This window comes from Oncorhynchus keta, unplaced genomic scaffold (genome assembly GCF_023373465.1).
Source record: "Oncorhynchus keta strain PuntledgeMale-10-30-2019 unplaced genomic scaffold, Oket_V2 Un_scaffold_17242_pilon_pilon, whole genome shotgun sequence".
In the NCBI taxonomy this organism is placed as follows: domain Eukaryota; kingdom Metazoa; phylum Chordata; class Actinopteri; order Salmoniformes; family Salmonidae; genus Oncorhynchus; species Oncorhynchus keta.
The window spans coordinates 354,925-373,267 of record NW_026290817.1 but is presented as its reverse complement, the minus strand read 5'-3'; the positions used below and the strand labels follow the sequence as shown (position 1 = coordinate 373,267).

The window sequence follows — 18,343 nt, the reverse complement described above, 5'->3', positions numbered from 1 at the left end:
AGTATGAATCCCATTTTATAGTAGACTTTTCAGAATGCTGTGATCTCCATTGCCAGGCCAATAGAAATCTCTGCAGAAAAGAATCACTGTAGACCTATGAGAGGGCACAGCAAAACTAGAACGATGCATCTAAACATCTTACAGTAGATCCTATCCCTACCTTTCCACCTGGCAATCCAGGAATACCTTCACGGCCATCCACTCCTGACAAACCCTAGACATGAAAAAAGAACCACGACAATTATTCCATGACAAGTGTTAATGTTCCAAGAAGGTTCTATGGTTCTATGAATGGTCTGTGGCTTAAATGATTCTAAGAGTGTATGAATACACAACAGACAGGATATGCTTACATTTTGCACTGCCAAGACTGATTGTTTCTGCTGTGATACAATAGTCACAGTAATACTTACACCCTTTCCCTTGGGCCCAGGAAGACCTGTGATTCCTCTTCCACCTTGAGATCCCTAGATAACAACACAATAGGATAAGGAACCAATCAGGGCATCAGCATTACACCATCACCACCCCAGACAGTGACTAAAGACAAGAATCAATTTGGCCATGTGAAACCATGGTAGGTGTATTTTTTACTCTGAAACCCACCTCATCACCTTTAGGACCAGACTCGCCCATCACACCCCTCTGGCCTTGGTCACCCTAACAAGAGACAGCATCAACATATTGTAAGACAAAACCTTTTGACAGATGTTTAATCAGGTCCTTCATTGAGAACACAACACAGTGCCGTATTCCTGAAACACTCACCTTTCCAGAGGTCCAACATTAGTGAAATCATAATGAACAGGAGAAGGGGATTATGTGAGAATACTTACAGTGGCTCCTTCAACACCCTGGGGACCTGGATCTCCATCATGTCCTCGTGCTCCCTGTCACAACACCAGGGGTATATTAGCATTAAGATGACAGAGAGGATTGAAATACAATTCACTTCAAAGAGTGACTCTTACCAGTCCACCTTTGGGCCCCATCATTCCAGTGGAGCCTCTGATTCCCTGAGGACCCTGGAATCACACAACAGCAGAAAGACTAACTGTCACTAACTGTCACCATAGACAGTCTGTTATATTATCACTACAGACAGTCTGTTATATTATCACTACACACAGTCTGTTATAGTATCACTACAGACAGTCTGTTATATTATCACTACAGACAGTCTGTTATATTATCACTACAGACAGTCTGTTATATTATCACTACAGACAGTCTGTTATATTATCACTACAGACAGTCTGTTATATTATCACTACAGACAGTCTGTTATATTATCACTACAGACAGTCTGTTATATTATCACTACAGACAGTCTGTTATATTATCACTACAGACAGTCTGTTATATTATCACTACAGACAGTCTGTTATATTATCACTACAGACAGTCTGTTATATTATCACTACAGACAGTCTGTTATAGTATCACTACAGTCTGTTATATTATCACTATAGACAGTCTGTTATATTATCACTACAGACAGTCTGTTATATTATCACTACAGACAGTATGTTATATTATCACTACAGACAGTCTGTTATATTATCACTACAGACAGTCTGTTATATTATCACTACAGACAGTCTGTTATATTATCTGTTAAAGGTAGGTTAATGGGAGTATCAAACCGTTGGGCCCTGGGATCCGAGGTCCCCTGTGGTTCCCTGGTCACCCTCTTCACCCTAGAGGGAGAGAGGTAACATGCAGACATCAGTAAGATGAACAGCTGTGTATGACAGAGACATTAAAACATAAGTAGGTACATTTATAGGAGGATAGAAAGATGGATTTCAAATGTAAGCTGTTTCAAAACAACTTTAATGGCCGCAAAACAACTCCCATGGGCTTTAAATCAATGTTCCTACAGCCTCGTTGACTCAGATACATGACACACGTTTCAATGAAATGGACTCTACCGATGATCACATTGCCAAAGGTGTGAGTGCTGTCAGCTGTCAGAGACTACACGCTTTGACTTGTGAGTGAAAAGCATGCATGTTCTACACCAGACACCCTTCAATAGAGCCACGAAGCAAGGCTGAATTCTATACATGGAGAAAGTCATTTACAGTCCATGGATACATGGAGTCTTGAATCCAGACAGACAGACAGACAGTGAATGGAGTTATAGGCCACTAGGTGATGAAGTGACTTGGGTATAGAACTGAACTTATTTCCTTATATATGGATGTATGGAACCATTACAGGGCTGAGTGTGGATGTGTTAGCATGGCATTCCATATCAACCATAACCCCTGATCACATTGCATGGTCTGAGTGCTGTCCTGTCAGAGACACACGCTTTGACTTGTGAGTGAAAAGCATAGATCACCAGGCCCCTTCAATAGAGCCATGTAAGGAAGGGAATTCTATACATGGAGAAATCAGTTTACAGTCCATGGATACATGGATCTCAGGCCCTGACAGAGGCAAAATGGAAAAAGTCTGAGGCCCTGTTGTGCAGAGATCTATAAGCAGGCCCTGATATAGATCCTAGGCCCTACAGCATGAGATCCTATAGCAGGCCCTGACTAGCATGGCATCCATAGCAGGCAGAGACCCATGGATCTCAGGCCCTGAGCAAGATCATAGCACCCCTATATCCCTATGGATCACAGGCCCTGACCGCATGGATCTCAGGCCCTGACTGCATGGATCACAGGCCCTGACTGCATGGATCTCAGGCCCTGACTGCATGGATCACAGGCCCTGACTGCCTGACAGGCCCTGACTGGATCTCAGGCCCTGACTGCATGGATCTCAGGCCCTGACTGCATGGATCTCAGGCCCTGACCGCATGGATCTCAGGCCCCTGACTGCATGGATCACAGGCCCTCCGCATGGATCTCAGGCCCTGACTGCATGGATCTCAGGCCCAGGCCCTGACTGCATGGATCTCAGGCCCTGACTGCATGGATCTCAGGCCCTGACTGCATGGATCACAGGCCCTGACTGCATGGATCTCAGGCCCTGACTGCATGGATCACAGGCCCTGACTGCATGGATCTCAGGCCCTGACTGCATGGATCTCAGGCCCTGACTGCATGGATCTCAGGCCCTGACTGCATGGATCTCAGGCCCTGACTGCATGGATCTCAGGCCCTGACTGCATGGATCTCAGGCCCTGACTGCATGGATCTCAGGCCCTGACTGCATGGATCACAGGCCCTGACTGCATGGATCTCAGGCCCTGACTGCATGGATCTCAGGCCCTGACTGCATGGATCACAGGCCCTGACTGCATGGATCACAGGCCCTGACTGCATGGATCTCAGGCCCTGACTGCATGGATCACAGGCCCTGACTGCATGGATCACAGGCCCTGACTGCATGGATCTCAGGCCCTGACTGCATGGATCACAGGCCCTGACTGCATGGATCTCAGGCCCTGACTGCATGGATCTCAGGCCCTGACTGCATGGATCTCAGGCCCTGACTGCATGGATCTCAGGCCCTGACTGCATGGATCTCAGGCCCTGACTGCATAGATCTCAGGCCCTGACTGCATGGATCTCAGGCCCTGACTGGATGTATATCAGGCCCTGACCACATGGATCACAGGCTGGACACATACTGACAGCTAAGAAGTAGCAGTGAGAGTATTTCTTGTAATGTCTAATCTGAATATCTTGGTCAGTCAAGATGTAAAGCTGATCTCACGACGCATCACATGAAGCAATGAGACCAGAGGAGCTACAAAGCTCCAAGCTTATTTTATGTCATGGAAACATCTGGTCTGGTTTTCCAGGAAACTAGACTAAACCTAGTTCTGGACCAAGTCATTTTAATGCCGTGTAGGTTTTTGTTCAGTTCTCTGAATGTGTCTAAAATGTAAGCCCTTACCTTGTGCCCTTGTTTCCCAGGCTCTCCTCCTTCCCCTTTTACTCCTTTGTGACCCTAGAAAACAGAGGCACATTAAGCTTAAACACCCTCCCCAATCTCTATCACATATCACTGTTAGACTATCATATTACTAACTGTGAAGACAATAGAATGGATTTAAACCAATGACTTCTGTGAGGCTGTAGGTTGAAGCAGCTATGGTTACCATTAGCACAATATATGATAACTTATGAGACCAAGCTATCAATACACCACTGGCTATGTTTCAGTGCCCTTCCTAGCACACCACTGAGAACGTTTATCCATTACATAACTTCATATGATACACTAGTGAGGGCATGCACTCTCCTTGCCCCCTGACCCCTGACCCTTGACTCACCTTCATGCCAGGGAGGCCGGGATGACCAGGTGTCCCAGGTGGACAGGCACCAGGGCACTAGACAGCAGCAGGATAAATCAACAGGGTCAGATTATCACTCATACGTGTAATGCCAGGCACTGAGTGGTGTGAACTTGAACGAACAAAGTCTTACCAGCTCGGCACTCAAATCCTGCATCCCTGCTGCACCCTGAAAAACACATCATTTTGAGAATTATTAATCGGTTGATTAGGAAGATTAGATGACTGTTCAACGTACTACTCTGTGTTCAATGTACTACTCACTCTCGGCCCTGCTGATCCACAGATGTACTACTCACTCTAGGCCCTGCTGATCCACAGATGTACTACTCACTCTAGGCCCTGCTGATCCACAGATGTACTACTCACTCTAGGCCCTGCTGATCCACAGATGTACCACTCACTCTAGGCCCTGCTGATCCACAGATGTACTACTCACTCTAGGCCCTGCTGATCCACAGATGTACTACTCACTCTAGGCCCTGCTGATCCACAGATGTACTACTCACTCTAGGCCCTGCTGATCCACAGATGTACTACTCACTCTAGGCCCTGCTGATCCACAGATGTACTACTCACTCTAGGCCCTGCTGATCCACAGATGTACTACTCACTCTAGGCCCTACTGATCCACAGATGTACTACTCACTCTAGGCCCTGCTGATCCACAGATGTACTACTCACTCTAGGCCCTGCTGATCCACAGATGTACCACTCACTCTAGGCCCTGCTGATCCACAGATGTACTACTCACTCTAGGCCCTGCTGATCCACAGATGTACTACTCACTCTAGGCCCTACTGATCCACAGATGTACTACTCACTCTAGGCCCTACTGATCCACAGATGTACTACTCACTCTCGGCCCTACTGATCCACAGATGTACTACTCACTCTAGGCCCTGCTGATCCACAGATGTACCACTCACTCTAGGCCCTGCTGATCCACAGATGTACCACTCACTCTAGGCCCTGCTGATCCACAGATGTACTACTCACTCTAGGCCCTGCTGATCCACAGATGTACTACTCACTCTAGGCCCTGCTGATCCACAGATGTACTACTCACCCTCTGATCCACAGATGCCCTCACTGGCCCTACTGATCCACAGATGTACTACTCACTCTAGGCCCTACTGATCCACAGATGTACTACTCACTCTAGGCCCTGCTGATCCACAGATGTACTACTCACTCTAGGCCCTGCTGATCCACAGATGTACTACTCACTCCACAGATGCCCTGCTGATCCACAGATGTACTACTCACTCTCGGCCCTGCTGATCCACAGATGTACTACTCACTCTAGGCCCTACTGATCCACAGATGTACTACTCACTCTCGGCCCTACTGATCCACAGATGTACTACTCACTCTCGGCCCTACTGATCCACAGATGTACTACTCACTCTCGGCCCTACTGATCCACAGATGTACTACTCACTCTCGGCCCTACTGATCCACAGATGTACTACTCACTCTCGGCCCTACTGATCCACAGATGTACTACTCACTCTCGGCCCTACTGATCCACAGATGTACTACTCACTCTAGGCCCTGCTGATCCACAGATGTACTACTCACTCTAGGCCCTGCTGATCCACAGATGTACTACTCACTCTAGGCCCTACTGATCCACAGATGTACTACTCACTCTCGGCCCTACTGATCCACAGATGTACTACTCACTCTCGGCCCTACTGATCCACAGATGTACTACTCACTCTCGGCCCTACTGATCCACAGATGTACTACTCACTCTCGGCCCTACTGATCCACAGATGTACTACTCACTCTCGGCCCTACTGATCCACAGATGTACTACTCACTCTCGGCCCTACTGATCCACAGATGTACTACTCACTCTCGGCCCTACTGATCCACAGATGTACTACTCACTCTCGGCCCTACTGATCCACCAGGTCCTGTTGGTCCTCTCACTCCCATAGCACCCTGTGGTAACGGACATAGAAAGCAGATCAAACAAACATGGTCCATTTTCATTCACCTTTTGATTGACGTTCCTGACAGAGGAGGTACTGTACATCACAGGAAGTTGGTGGCACCTTAATTGGGGAGGACGAGCTGGAGCGGTATTAGTGGAACGGTATCAAATACATCAAACACATGGTTTCCATGGTTTCCAGGTGTTTGATGCCATTCCATTCGCTCCGTTCCAGACGTTATTATGAGGCGTCCTCCCCTCAGCAGCCTCTTATGCTGCACATCCAATCAGCCATATTTGGCACTAAGACTCCAGCTCCCAAACTATCTACATGCAGTGCTTGAAGTGGACTGAAATAGGAGCTGGTACTCAGGATTTTAGGGTCCAGTACTGTTTATTTTCACCTGACAGAAATCAAGCAGGAGAAAAGCACTGGTTTGTTCGGCCCAATTCAAGCTGTCTACATAGGGAATCACTATGTGGACAGAGGATCTATGAGGATCTATATGTCCTGAGGATCGTTAGGTGATGAAGATTGTTAGGTGATGAGGAGTGTGAGGTGATGAGGATCGTTAGGTCATGAGGAGTGTGAGGTGATGAGGATCGTTAGGTGATGAGGATCGTTAGGTCATTAGGAGTGTGAGGTCATGCGGAGTGTGAGGTGATGAGGAGTGTGAGGTGATGAGGAGTGTGAGGTCATGAGGAGTTTGAGCCATGTGAGGTGATGAGGATCGTTAGTTCATGAGGATCGTTAGTTCATGAGGATCGTTAGTTCATGAGGATTGTTAGTTCATGAGGATCATTAGTTCATGGGGATCGTTTAGTCAAGAGGATTGTTAGGTGATGAGGATCGTTAGGTGATGAGGATCGTTAGGTGATGAGGATCGTTAGGTGATGAGGATTGTTAGGTGATGAGGATTGTTAGGTCATGAGGAGTGTGAGGTGATGAGGATCGTTAGGTGATGAGGATCGTTAGGTCATGAGGATCGTTAGTTCATGGGGATCGTTTAGTCAAGAGGATTGTTAGGTGATGAGGATCGTTAGGTGATGAGGATCGTTAGGTCATGAGGATCGTTAGGTCATGAGGATCGTTAGTTCATGGGGATCGTTTAGTCAAGAGGATTGTTAGGTGATGAGGATCGTTAGGTGATGAGTATCGTTAGGTGATGATGATCGTTTAGTTCATGAGGATCGTTAGGTGATGAGGATTGTTAGGTGATGAGGATTGTTAGGTCATGAGGTGATGAGGATCGTTAGGTGATGAAGATTAGGTGATGAGAGGATCGTTAGGTCATGAGGATCGTTAGTTCATGGGGATCGTTTCAAGAGGATTGTTAGGGATTGTTAGGTGATGAGGATCGTTAGGTGATGAGGATTGTTAGGTCATGAGGATCGGATGAAGATCGTGAGGTCATGAGGATCGTTTAGGTCATGGGGATCGTTATTAGTCCCCATTAGCTGCTGATTGTTAGGTGATGAGGATCGTTAGGTGATGAGGATCGTTAGGTCATGAGGATGTGAGTTAGGTCATGAGGATCGTATAGTTCATGGGGATCGTTTAGTCAAGAGGATTGTTAGGTGATGAGGATCGTTAGTGATGAGGATTGTTATTGATGAGGATCGTTTAGGTATTTGTATTTATTAAGGATCCCCATTAGCTGCTGATCGTTAGGTGATGAGGATCGTTAGGTGATGAGGATCGTTAGGTCATGAGGATCGTTAGGTCATGAGGATCGTTAGTTCATGGGGATCGTTTAGTCAAGAGGATTGTTAGGTGATGAGGATCGTTAGGTGATGAGTATCGTTAGGTGATGATGATCGTTTAGGTATTTGTATTTATTAAGGATCCCCATTAGCTGCTGATCGTTAGGTGATGAGGATCGTTAGGTGATGAGTATCGTTAGGTGATGATGATCGTTTAGGTATTTGTATTTATTAAGGATCCCCATTAGCTGCTGATCGTTAGGTGATGAGGATCGTTAGGTGATGAAGATCGATAGTTCATGGGGATCCTTAAGGCAAGGGGATTGTTAGGTGATGAGGATCGTTAGGTGATGAGGGTCTGTAACTGATACTCACAGGGGGTCCACCTTTGCCCAAATCACCTGGAAGTCCTCCTGGCCCCGGGGGTCCCTGTTCAGAGAAATACGTATTCATTCACTGAAAATTATGACTTGTACAAATTTATCATATACTTTTTTTTGTTGTTGCATTTTTCATCGTTTTGAAAGTTTTTCAACAATATGTCTTCCGAATGCATCAAAGGTATCTTACCATGACTAACGTGAATGACATTTTATTAGATACTGTACTATAAAGATGTAATACGTGTGTCATGTGTGAATGTGTAATTAATAATACTGTCAAATACTAACAGGGGGTCCATCGTCTCCAACGCCCTATGGAGGAAAACAGAAGCACCAGACGAGTCAATGACATAAGATACTACAGCATCTTTATAGGCTCTATGAAGGCTCAATGAAGGCTTCATGAATAAGCCTTAGAAGCTACGTTTCAAGTGATGTGAGAAAGCTGAATGTTCTATAGCTGGGCCCTCTGAGTCTTCAGTATGGACTGATTCCACTAATGAATGAGTGGTTCATAGAGAATAATGTAACTCACAGCTAGTCCACGAGGTCCTGGTTTCCCAGGTTCACCCTGAAACAAAGTAAAATAGCATGTCAGTTTGAAAACACAGTGAACATGAGACAACAGTAAAGAGAATATCTAATATATACTGTGAGTTAATCATCCTCCATCCAGCACCCAAAACAAACTATGCATGTAGAAGACATACAAGTATTTTCTCCATGAAGACATGTTTTTAGCTTGTCATGTAAACACAAACAGAATTCAGTATCCATTCCTATTTCCACCAGGACCACAGACACATACTAAAGATCTAAGATGCTTTGGATAAAAGCCTCTGTTGCATATATTCACACGACTTGTATTCTTATACTGTAATAGTCTAGCGACTGTTCCAAATCCTTAGACATTGTCAAACACACACCAAACACACACCAAACATACACTAAACACACACCAAACACACACCAAACATACACTAAACACACAGCAAACACACAACAAACACACATCAAACACACACTAAACACACACCAAACACACACCAAACATACACCAAACACACACTAAACACACACCAAACACACACTAAACACACACCAAACACACACCAAACACACACCAAACACACACTAAACACACACCAAACACACACTAAACACACACCAAACACACACCAAACACACACCAAACACACACCAAACACACACTAAACACACACCAAACACACACCAAACACACACCAAACACACACTAAACACACACCAAACACACACCAAACACACACCAAACACACACCAAACACACACCAAACACACACCAAACATACACTAAACACACACCAAACACTCACTAAACATACACTAAACACACACCAAACGCACACCAAACACACACCAAACACACACCAAACACACACTAAACACACACCAAACACACACTAAACACACACCAAACACACACCAAATCAATTCTGCAGCTGTTCGATTCCTGTGCTGTAATATTCTCGACAATTTCTTTTCCTTCTTAGACAAATTAAGGCATCTGAGTAAAATCATTAACTAGAGACTCAACAAACTATGTATGTGGAAAACATCAAAGTATTTCTCCATGAAGACATGCTGTCATCTCATCAGAAACACAACAGGATACTACTCCGTATCCTTTTGACACTTCCAACAAATATTCTGGACAATTTCCTTCTTAGACAAATGAAGCCGTCTGAGTAATTACTTATCTAGAGACTTCACAGACTGAATTAACATTCTTTCAGTTTAATCCTGTGACTGAGAACCTGAGCCATGCAGGGTGCACTTGGCCCAGCAAATGTTCCCCCAAGACTTGGGTCCTGTTCATTATGTACCAAAATGAAGAAAAACAATTGGGAGGGACTTAGTGAACACGTCCAATAAGAAACTCTAATTTTGTTCTCCGTTGCAAAACGTTTTAAAAATGTTTTCCTTGCTTTTCCTAATGAACACGACTATGATGCTTGGGCCTGGTTCCCCACGGAGATTACCCAGAACTCTGGCAGGGAGGGATCAGGGATCAGGGATTAAAGCTCATTTGTCATGAGGAATTGCTTTACACGTTGTAATTGTAATTCCTGCTGTCTTGCCTGCCAACACAATGGGTGAATGGACAGTCAGCAGCTTGGCTCAGTCACCCGGCTGAGAGTCACCCTGGTCCCAGATCTGATTGTACTGTCTGGTGTGACAATGACCAAAAGAATGGACAAGACAGCACCAACACATCTGGGACCAGACTGTCTGAGAGTCTATGAAGCAGAAACACCTGGGACCAGACTGTCTGAGAGTCTATGAAGCAGAAACACCTGGGACCAGACTGTCTGAGAGTCTATGAAGCAGAAACACCTGGGACCAGACTGTCTGAGAGTCTATGAAGCAGAAACACCTGGGACCAGACTGTCTGAGAGTCTATGAAGCAGAAACACCTGGGACCAGACTGTCTGAGAGTCTATGAAGCAGAAACACCTGGGACCAGACTGTCTGAGAGTATATGAAGCAGAAACACCTGGGACCAGACTGTCTGAGAGTCTATGAAGCAGAAACACCTGGGACCAGACTGTCTGAGAGTCTATGAAGCAGAAACACCTGGGACCAGACTGTCTGAGAGTCTATGAAGCAGAAACACCTGGGACCAGACTGTCTGAGAGTCTGAAGCAGAAACACCTGGGACCAGACTGTCTGAGAGTCTGGGACCAGACTGTGAAGCAGACTGTCTGAAAAACACCTGGGACCAGACTGTCTGAGAGTCTATGAAGCAGAAACACCTGGGACCAGACTGTCTGAGAGTCTATGAAGCAGAAACACCTGGGACCAGACTGTCTGAGTCTATGAAGCAGAAACACCTGGGACCAGACTGTCTGAGAGTCTATGAAGCAGAAACACCTGGGACCAGACTGTCTGAGAGTCTATGAAGCAGAAACACCTGGGACCAGACTGTCTGAGAGTCTATGAAGCAGAAACACCTGGGACCAGACTGTCTGAGAGTCTATGAAGCAGAAACACCTGGGACCAGACTGTCTGAGAGTCTATGAAGCAGAAACACCTGGGAAGACTGCAGAAACACCTGGGACCAGACTGTCTGAGAGTCTATGAAGCAGAAACACCTGGGACCAGACTGTCTGAGAGTCTATGAAGCAGAAACACCTGGGACCAGGGACCAGACAGGGACCAGACTGTCTGAGAGTCTAAAGCAGAAACACCTGGGACCAGACTGTCTGAGAGTCTATGAAGCAGAAACACCTGGGACCAGACTGTCTGAGAGTCTATGAAGCAGAAACACCTGGGACCAGACTGTCTGAGAGTCTATGAAGCAGAAACACCTGGGACCAGACTGTCTGAGAGTCTATGAAGCAGAAACACCTGGGACCAGACTGTCTGAGAGTCTATGAAGCAGAAACACCTGGGACCAGACTGTCTGAGAGTCTATGAAGCAGAAACACCTGGGACCAGACTGTCTGAGAGTCTATGAAGCAGAAACACCTGGGACCAGACTGTCTGAGAGTCTATGAAGCAGAAACACCTGGGACCAGACTGTCTGAGAGTCTATGAAGCAGAAACACCTGGGACCAGACTGTCTGAGAGTCTATGAAGCAGAAACACCTGGGACCAGACTGTCTGAGAGTCTATGAAGCAGAAACACCTGGGACCAGACTGTCTGAGAGTCTATGAAGCAGAAACACCTGGGACCAGACTGTCTGAGAGTCTATGAAGCAGAAACACCTGGGACCAGACTGTCTGAGAGTCTATGAAGCAGAAACACCTGGGACCAGACTGTCTGAGAGTCTATGAAGCAGAAACACCTGGGACCAGACTGTCTGAGAGTCTATGAAGCAGAAACACCTGGGACCAGACGTTCTGAGAGTCTATGAAGCAGAAACATCTGGGACCAGACTGTCTGAGAGTCTATGAAGCAGAAACACCTGGGACCAGACTGTCTGAGAGTCTATGAAGCAGAAACACCTGGGACCAGACGTTCTGAGAGTCTATGAAGCAGAAACATTAAAGGGCTCATTAGTGATTAGTTACTCACTTTCTGTCCAAGGGGACCATCGGGACCTTCGTCTCCAGTAGGACCAGTCAAACCCTGCAGAGACAGGAAGAGAGGAGAGAGAGACCAGGCTTCACTAATCCATCACAACAAAGACAGAAATGTTGTCCAATGTCAGTAGGAGATCAGCTGTACGCTAGAAAACCATAAGAGTTAGTTACCTTTTCATAAGCGATCATAACAAAATACCTTTCTCTAAGAAATGTTTTTGCAACTTTACCAACTTTAAAGTGTGCTTTGAGTCTTCCTAATCTCATAATAATTCCAGCTGTATTATGTATATGATGTCACAAAAACGTTGCGTATGTCACACAGCTAATGGAGTGGGAGGTGCTCAGAAGTAGGCGTGTGTACGTGGGCAGGACTAAACGATGCCCCACCCACAATGAATGAATGTGTAAATACTGTGCATTAGCAGAGACGTGTATCCAGTGCTTTTCAGCACAGCTTGACAGAACGGCAACGCTGTGAAATACATGCTCTTCTCCATTCTCTCACTGAGGTTGGCATTTTAAAATAGTTTCAACAAACGCTTCCTTGGATTATATTGATTTAAGATAGATCATGTTCAGTTTGAATAGATGACGGCATCGAGTCTGGAATAGGAATTATCTCCACAGACACAACGGTCAGGACACTACAGAGCATCTGAGACAAACTGAGACATCTCTCTGAGACAGTTACTGGGAGAGTGGTTAACCCTAACCCACATTCCTCTGGTCCAACTCAAACAAGCCCCATTGACAGGTATCATTCCACAGCAGCCTGAGGATCCAACTGGGACTGGAGACACCCACAGCACAAACACTGCTGGGTACTGTTTCACTAAGGCTTTATGGGCGTGAGAAAAAATATTGCCAAAATAATAAAAAACACTTCACAGCAATCATTTTCTGGACAAAAACAACAATATCCATGTACACTGAGTATAAAAACATGAAGAACACCTGCTCTTTCTATTTCATAGACTGACCAGGTGAATCCAGGTGAAAGATACAATCCCTTATTGATGTCACTTGTTAAATCCACTTCAATCAGTGTAGATGAAGGGGAGGAGACAGGTGGTTAAAGAATGATTTTTAAGCCTTGAGACAATTGAGACATGGATTGTCTATGTGTACCATTCAGAGGGTGAATGGGCAAGATAAAATATTGAAGTGCCTTTGAACGGGGTATGGTAGTAGGTGCCAGGCTCACCGGTTTGTGTCAAGAACTGCAACACTGCTGGGTTTTTCACTCTCAACAGTTTCCTGTGTGTATCAAGAATGGTTCACCACCCAAAGGACATCCAGCCAACTTGACACAACTGTGGGAAGCATTGGAGTCAACATGGGCCAGCATCCCTGTGGAACGCTTTGGACATCTTGTAGAGTCCAAGCCCTGACAAGTTGAGGTAGTACTGGCAAAAGGGGGGAACTCCATATTAGGAAGGTGTTCCTAATATTTGATATCTCATCCGTATGCCTTTGTTCACCCTCTATAAACCTACTACAGTCACTTTGTGAACCTACAGCAGAAGTGTGACTGAAATGCAAACTACGTACAAAGTGATACATGGATCATGTACACTGAATAGTGTGCTTTAGAATATCAGTACAAACTAATATCCTACGAGTGTTTTCCTAACCCTCTTTTCTCCCTCCAATTTGGATGGAAGCTACAGTTAATTAAGTGCAGGCCTTCCTTCTCTCTGCCTGAACAAAGAGACTGTTGTGTCACAAAGGAAACTGTCAGATTCTTAGCCTTTTCTTTGCTCCCGAGTGGCGCAGCGGTCTGAGGCACTGCATCTCAGTGCTAGAGGCATCACTACAGACACCCTGGTTCAGCGGTCTGAGGCACTGCATCTCAGTGCTAGAGGCATCACTACAGACACCCTGGTTCAGCGGTCTGAGGCACTGCATCTCAGTGCTAGAGGCATCTCTACAGACACCCTGGTTCAGCGGTCTGAGGCACTGCATCTCAGTGCTAGAGGCATCACTACAGACACCCTGGTTCAGCGGTCTGAGGCACTGCATCTCAGTGCTAGAGGCATCACTACAGACACCCTGGTTTGAATCCAGGCTGTATCACAACCGGCCATGATTGGGAGTCCCATAGGGCCGTGCACAATTGTCCCAGCGTCATCCAGGTTTGGCTGGTGTAGGCCGTCATTGTAGGTGATTATTATTAACTAACTTGCCTAGTTAAATAAAGGTTACTATAAAGGTTAATATATATATATATATTTGGTCTGCTTGAAAATTCTTCACATTTTTCTCTGATTGGCTTCTCTCTTGGGTAAAGATTGATTGGCTCTTCTCTTGGGTAAAGATTGATTGGCTCAGCTCTCCAGGTTTGGCTGTAAAGATTGATTGGCTCTTCTCTTGGGTAAAGATCTTGGGTAAAGATTGATTGGCTCCTCTCTTGGGTAAAGATATAAGATTGATTTGGCTCCTCTCTTGGGTAAAGATTGATTGGCTCCTCTCTCCTCTCTTGGGTAAAGATTGATTGGCTCCTCTCTTGGGTAAAGATTGATTGGCTCTTCTCTTGGGTAAAGATTGATTGGCTCCTCTCTTGGGTAAAGATTGATTGGCTCTCTCTTGGGTAAAGATTGATTGGCTCCTCTCTTGGGTAAAGATTGATTGGCTCCTCTCTTGGGTAAAGATTGAAAGATTGGCTTCTCTCTTGGGTAAAGATTGATTGGCTCTTCTCTTGGGTAAAGATTGATTGGCTCCTCTCTTGGGTAAAGATTGATTGGCTCTTCTCTTGGGTAAAGATTGATTGGCTCTTCTCTTGGGTAAAGATTGATTGGCTCCTCTCTTGGGTAAAGATTGATTGAAAGATTGATTGGCTCCTCTCTTGGGTAAAGATTGATTGGCTCCTCTCTTGTGTAAAGATTGATTGGCTCCTCTCTTGGGTAAAGATTGATTGGCTCCTCTCTTGGGTAAAGATTGATTGGCTCTTCTCTTGGGTAAAGATTGATTGGCTCTTCTCTTGGGTAAAGATTGATTGGCTCCTCTCTTGGGTAAAGATTGATTGGCTCCTCTCTTGGGTAAAGATTGATTGGCTCCTCTCTTGGGTAAAGATTGATTGGCTCTTCTCTTGGGTAAAGATTGATTGGCTCTTCTCTTGGGTAAAGATTGATTGGCTCCTCTCTTGGGTAAAGATTGATTGGCTCCTCTCTTGTGTAAAGATTGATTGGCTCCTCTCTTGGGTAAAGATTGATTGGCTCCTCTCTTGTGTAAAGATTGATTGGCTCCTTTCTTAGGTAAAGAAGTGGTCATTACCACCACATCAACACATTGATGAAGCAAGATAATAATTTTAAGGTTAGAAGGTGCACATATTGAGAAGTTCCACCCCCTAGCTACTGTACTGCTGCTATAACCTGAGTATGACAGTCATCATGACTAGTTCACTATTACTATCATCAAAGATGACAAAAAAGGCGCCAATGACAACAAACAGGAAATTGAAGGCAAAGGATGAATGATTTGAAACAGGATACTCACATCATCCCCGGGCACACCTGGCAACCCGGCTGAGCCTAGTTTACCTGCATCTCCATCAGGACCCTAACAACACAACCACAATAGAAAGCAGAACAACATACTGACAGTCAAATACATCAGAATTACTAGATGATAGTCACATAGTATTGTGTTAACAATAAAATAAAAACATGAAAAGTTTATAATTACAGCAGGGCCATCCTCTCCGTCGTCTCCCCTCTCACCCTGAAATAGAAAAAGGTCTACATGTGAAATGCATATATACATATATAAATATATATCTAGATATATTCACAAATGTATACATATGTGTTTATACATAATTGGTCTAATTCCAACTCTTCAGCATGCAGCTGGTTATGGTTGTAAAAAGGGTTGTGCTCGCCCATCATTCGAATCACATAATCACATAATTATGAACATGAGTTGTGATAATGCTCTTTATCATTTGGAAGATAATTCAAGTTAATAGAGGAGAGAACTTACAGCGACACCATCAATTCCTGGGACACCTGCGGGTCCTGGAGGGCCGACGGGGCCCGAGGCCCTCTGGACAAAGAGACGGTCAAACAATGCAATCAGCTATGGATATTATTGCTATACATAATGAACTGTATGGGACATACTGTATGTCTGAAAGTGAAGGAGAAGCAGAAGTCTCCGTTAGGTTTAGCCAATAATCATTCATTCAAGGAATAACAGGTGCATAACTGCCACAGCAAAGCAAACATAAGACACCAACACAACTGAAGCCAATAGCCTTTGTTCTGAGAAATGTGTCCAATCCATGTGATAGTAGCTACCCACTGGGCAGACATCAATTCATCATCTATTACATTTAATGATGTGTAAACTTGGTTGAGTCAACCAGTGTACCCAGTGAGTACATGATGTAAGTACATACTGTATGCTCAGTCACAGTCACCCAGCTACAAAAATGAAATGATCATCCTTTGATTTGTTTCAGTATTTCTTATAGAACAAATTCACTTGCATGACTAGACCAACTAGAATCTGGACATTCTGCTAGTTGATTCCGCAACAATAAATCCATGAGAATAACATAATGTAGATACACTCACCTGAAGTTCTATTTCGTCCACCTGAAAACAGAGGTACACAGAGAAGGACTTACTTGTGTGGAGCAAATAAGGACAATCTGCACCAAAAGTACCCAAAAAAGTTGCCCCTGAGCCATGGTCTCTCCTGCTCTTCCCTCTCCCAGGACAGCAAGAACGGGTCAAAATGTTTTCCTTTTTCTTGGATGAGTTGGGTTGACGGACCCCGACAAAAAAAGTCACCCAACTGAATCCGTTTCTACCAACTGAACCGCCAGAGGTACCATAGGCATCAAAGCTTTATGCATATTCATGACCTTGCTTAGTTATAGGAAGTGATTGGCAGAATTCACAGACTGCGTCCGAACAGACTGGGAGGGTTTATTATGGGTGCAGAGGGCAAATGGAAAATGGAAAATAATAGCGGGCGATTTAAATGGCTTGTGTTTTATTGGCTTGGGATTTATTGATCATTTTTCATGTTGTTTATTTACAATGGTTGCCTGGACTAGATAATACCAGCCTCTGTACTAGCTATTTTGATAATTAAGTTTGATAATTTGACCGTGGTTGCAGTCTGTTTTGTCAATGGTTCTTACGACGTCCTGGCTGGTAGGTCATTGCAGGTCTGTGGTCGCCCCACATCACAATCAATGTGCATCGATTGGAGTTCAAACTGAAAAATAAATACAATAATAATAATCACTCGGACATAAGTCACATTCACAACCTACATATATTATAATTGGCAAAATAGTGATAGTTAAATCATTAGGTATCGTCACCAATCCTCAATCGGCTGAATCATCATGTAGGCCTAGTCCTCAAATTACATGCTTGATTCTCAACTAATCATACTAATTTCACCCGAGCAGTAAGATAACTACTGATTGTAATGTTATTAATATCTCTTTACTCTGACCACGAATAGAGTGAACCTGCCTGATGATAAATATATATTTTTAAAGACATCCCAAACCACTTGGACAAGTATTATCAAAGGGCAATTAGCGCGATATTACGCGGACTTTTACTCTGTGATTTAGTTTTGGGACTATATTACAAACATCTCCCTATAATGTTGCGCTGCCATCATAGAAACTTTGCCTGGTCTTCCCTAGACACAGCCAGGTCATCTTCTGGACTAGAACCTCTGTGTTACAATTCCCACGTATTTGTAGAAATTGACATGGCGGAGCGCCACGCATTCCACATAGGCCGCATTCAGCTAAAAAGTCCCTCCCGGTGTAGGTCATTTACAGTAAAACTCTCCAATGTAGGCTAGAGTGTATGCCGAAAAACTAGGTTTGAATATTTGGAGTGGCCCTGCCGTTACTTAACAAGCGCAGTCACTATGCCTTAAAGTCCAAAACCTCTTGTACTTGCCATAGGACTACCCTTATGAAATGAGGCTAAGCACAAG

At 44.7% G+C, this 18,343-nt stretch overlaps 1 protein-coding gene across 3 annotated transcripts in view; it reads right to left on the bottom strand.

The window, feature by feature from the left end:
- col9a1b (collagen, type IX, alpha 1b) overlaps positions 1 to 18,343 on the bottom strand; it is a 59,075-nt gene that overhangs the window by 37,551 nt on the left and 3,181 nt on the right. Inside the window, exons 2-19 of one of the 3 annotated variants that reach the window (XM_052514290.1) lie at positions 16,998 to 17,596; positions 16,349 to 16,411; positions 16,052 to 16,087; positions 15,863 to 15,925; positions 12,354 to 12,407; positions 8,829 to 8,864; positions 8,582 to 8,605; positions 8,286 to 8,339; positions 6,161 to 6,214; positions 4,395 to 4,430; positions 4,241 to 4,297; positions 3,862 to 3,915; positions 1,647 to 1,700; positions 972 to 1,025; positions 837 to 890; positions 607 to 660; positions 414 to 467; positions 161 to 214 (exon numbers count right to left, since the gene is read on the bottom strand). In XM_052514290.1, the coding sequence (XP_052370250.1) occupies positions 161 to 214; positions 414 to 467; positions 607 to 660; positions 837 to 890; positions 972 to 1,025; positions 1,647 to 1,700; positions 3,862 to 3,915; positions 4,241 to 4,297; positions 4,395 to 4,430; positions 6,161 to 6,214; positions 8,286 to 8,339; positions 8,582 to 8,605; positions 8,829 to 8,864; positions 12,354 to 12,407; positions 15,863 to 15,925; positions 16,052 to 16,087; positions 16,349 to 16,411; positions 16,998 to 17,060 (918 nt within the window). In that variant the 5' untranslated portion in view covers positions 17,061 to 17,596. Of the gene's footprint in view, positions 1 to 160; positions 215 to 413; positions 468 to 606; positions 661 to 836; positions 891 to 971; positions 1,026 to 1,646; positions 1,701 to 3,861; positions 3,916 to 4,240; positions 4,298 to 4,394; positions 4,431 to 6,160; positions 6,215 to 8,285; positions 8,340 to 8,581; positions 8,606 to 8,828; positions 8,865 to 12,353; positions 12,408 to 15,862; positions 15,926 to 16,051; positions 16,088 to 16,348; positions 16,412 to 16,944; positions 16,966 to 16,997; positions 18,336 to 18,343 lie in introns of those variants that run through there. The other 2 variants (XM_052514289.1, XM_052514291.1) reach the window with 2 other exon arrangements.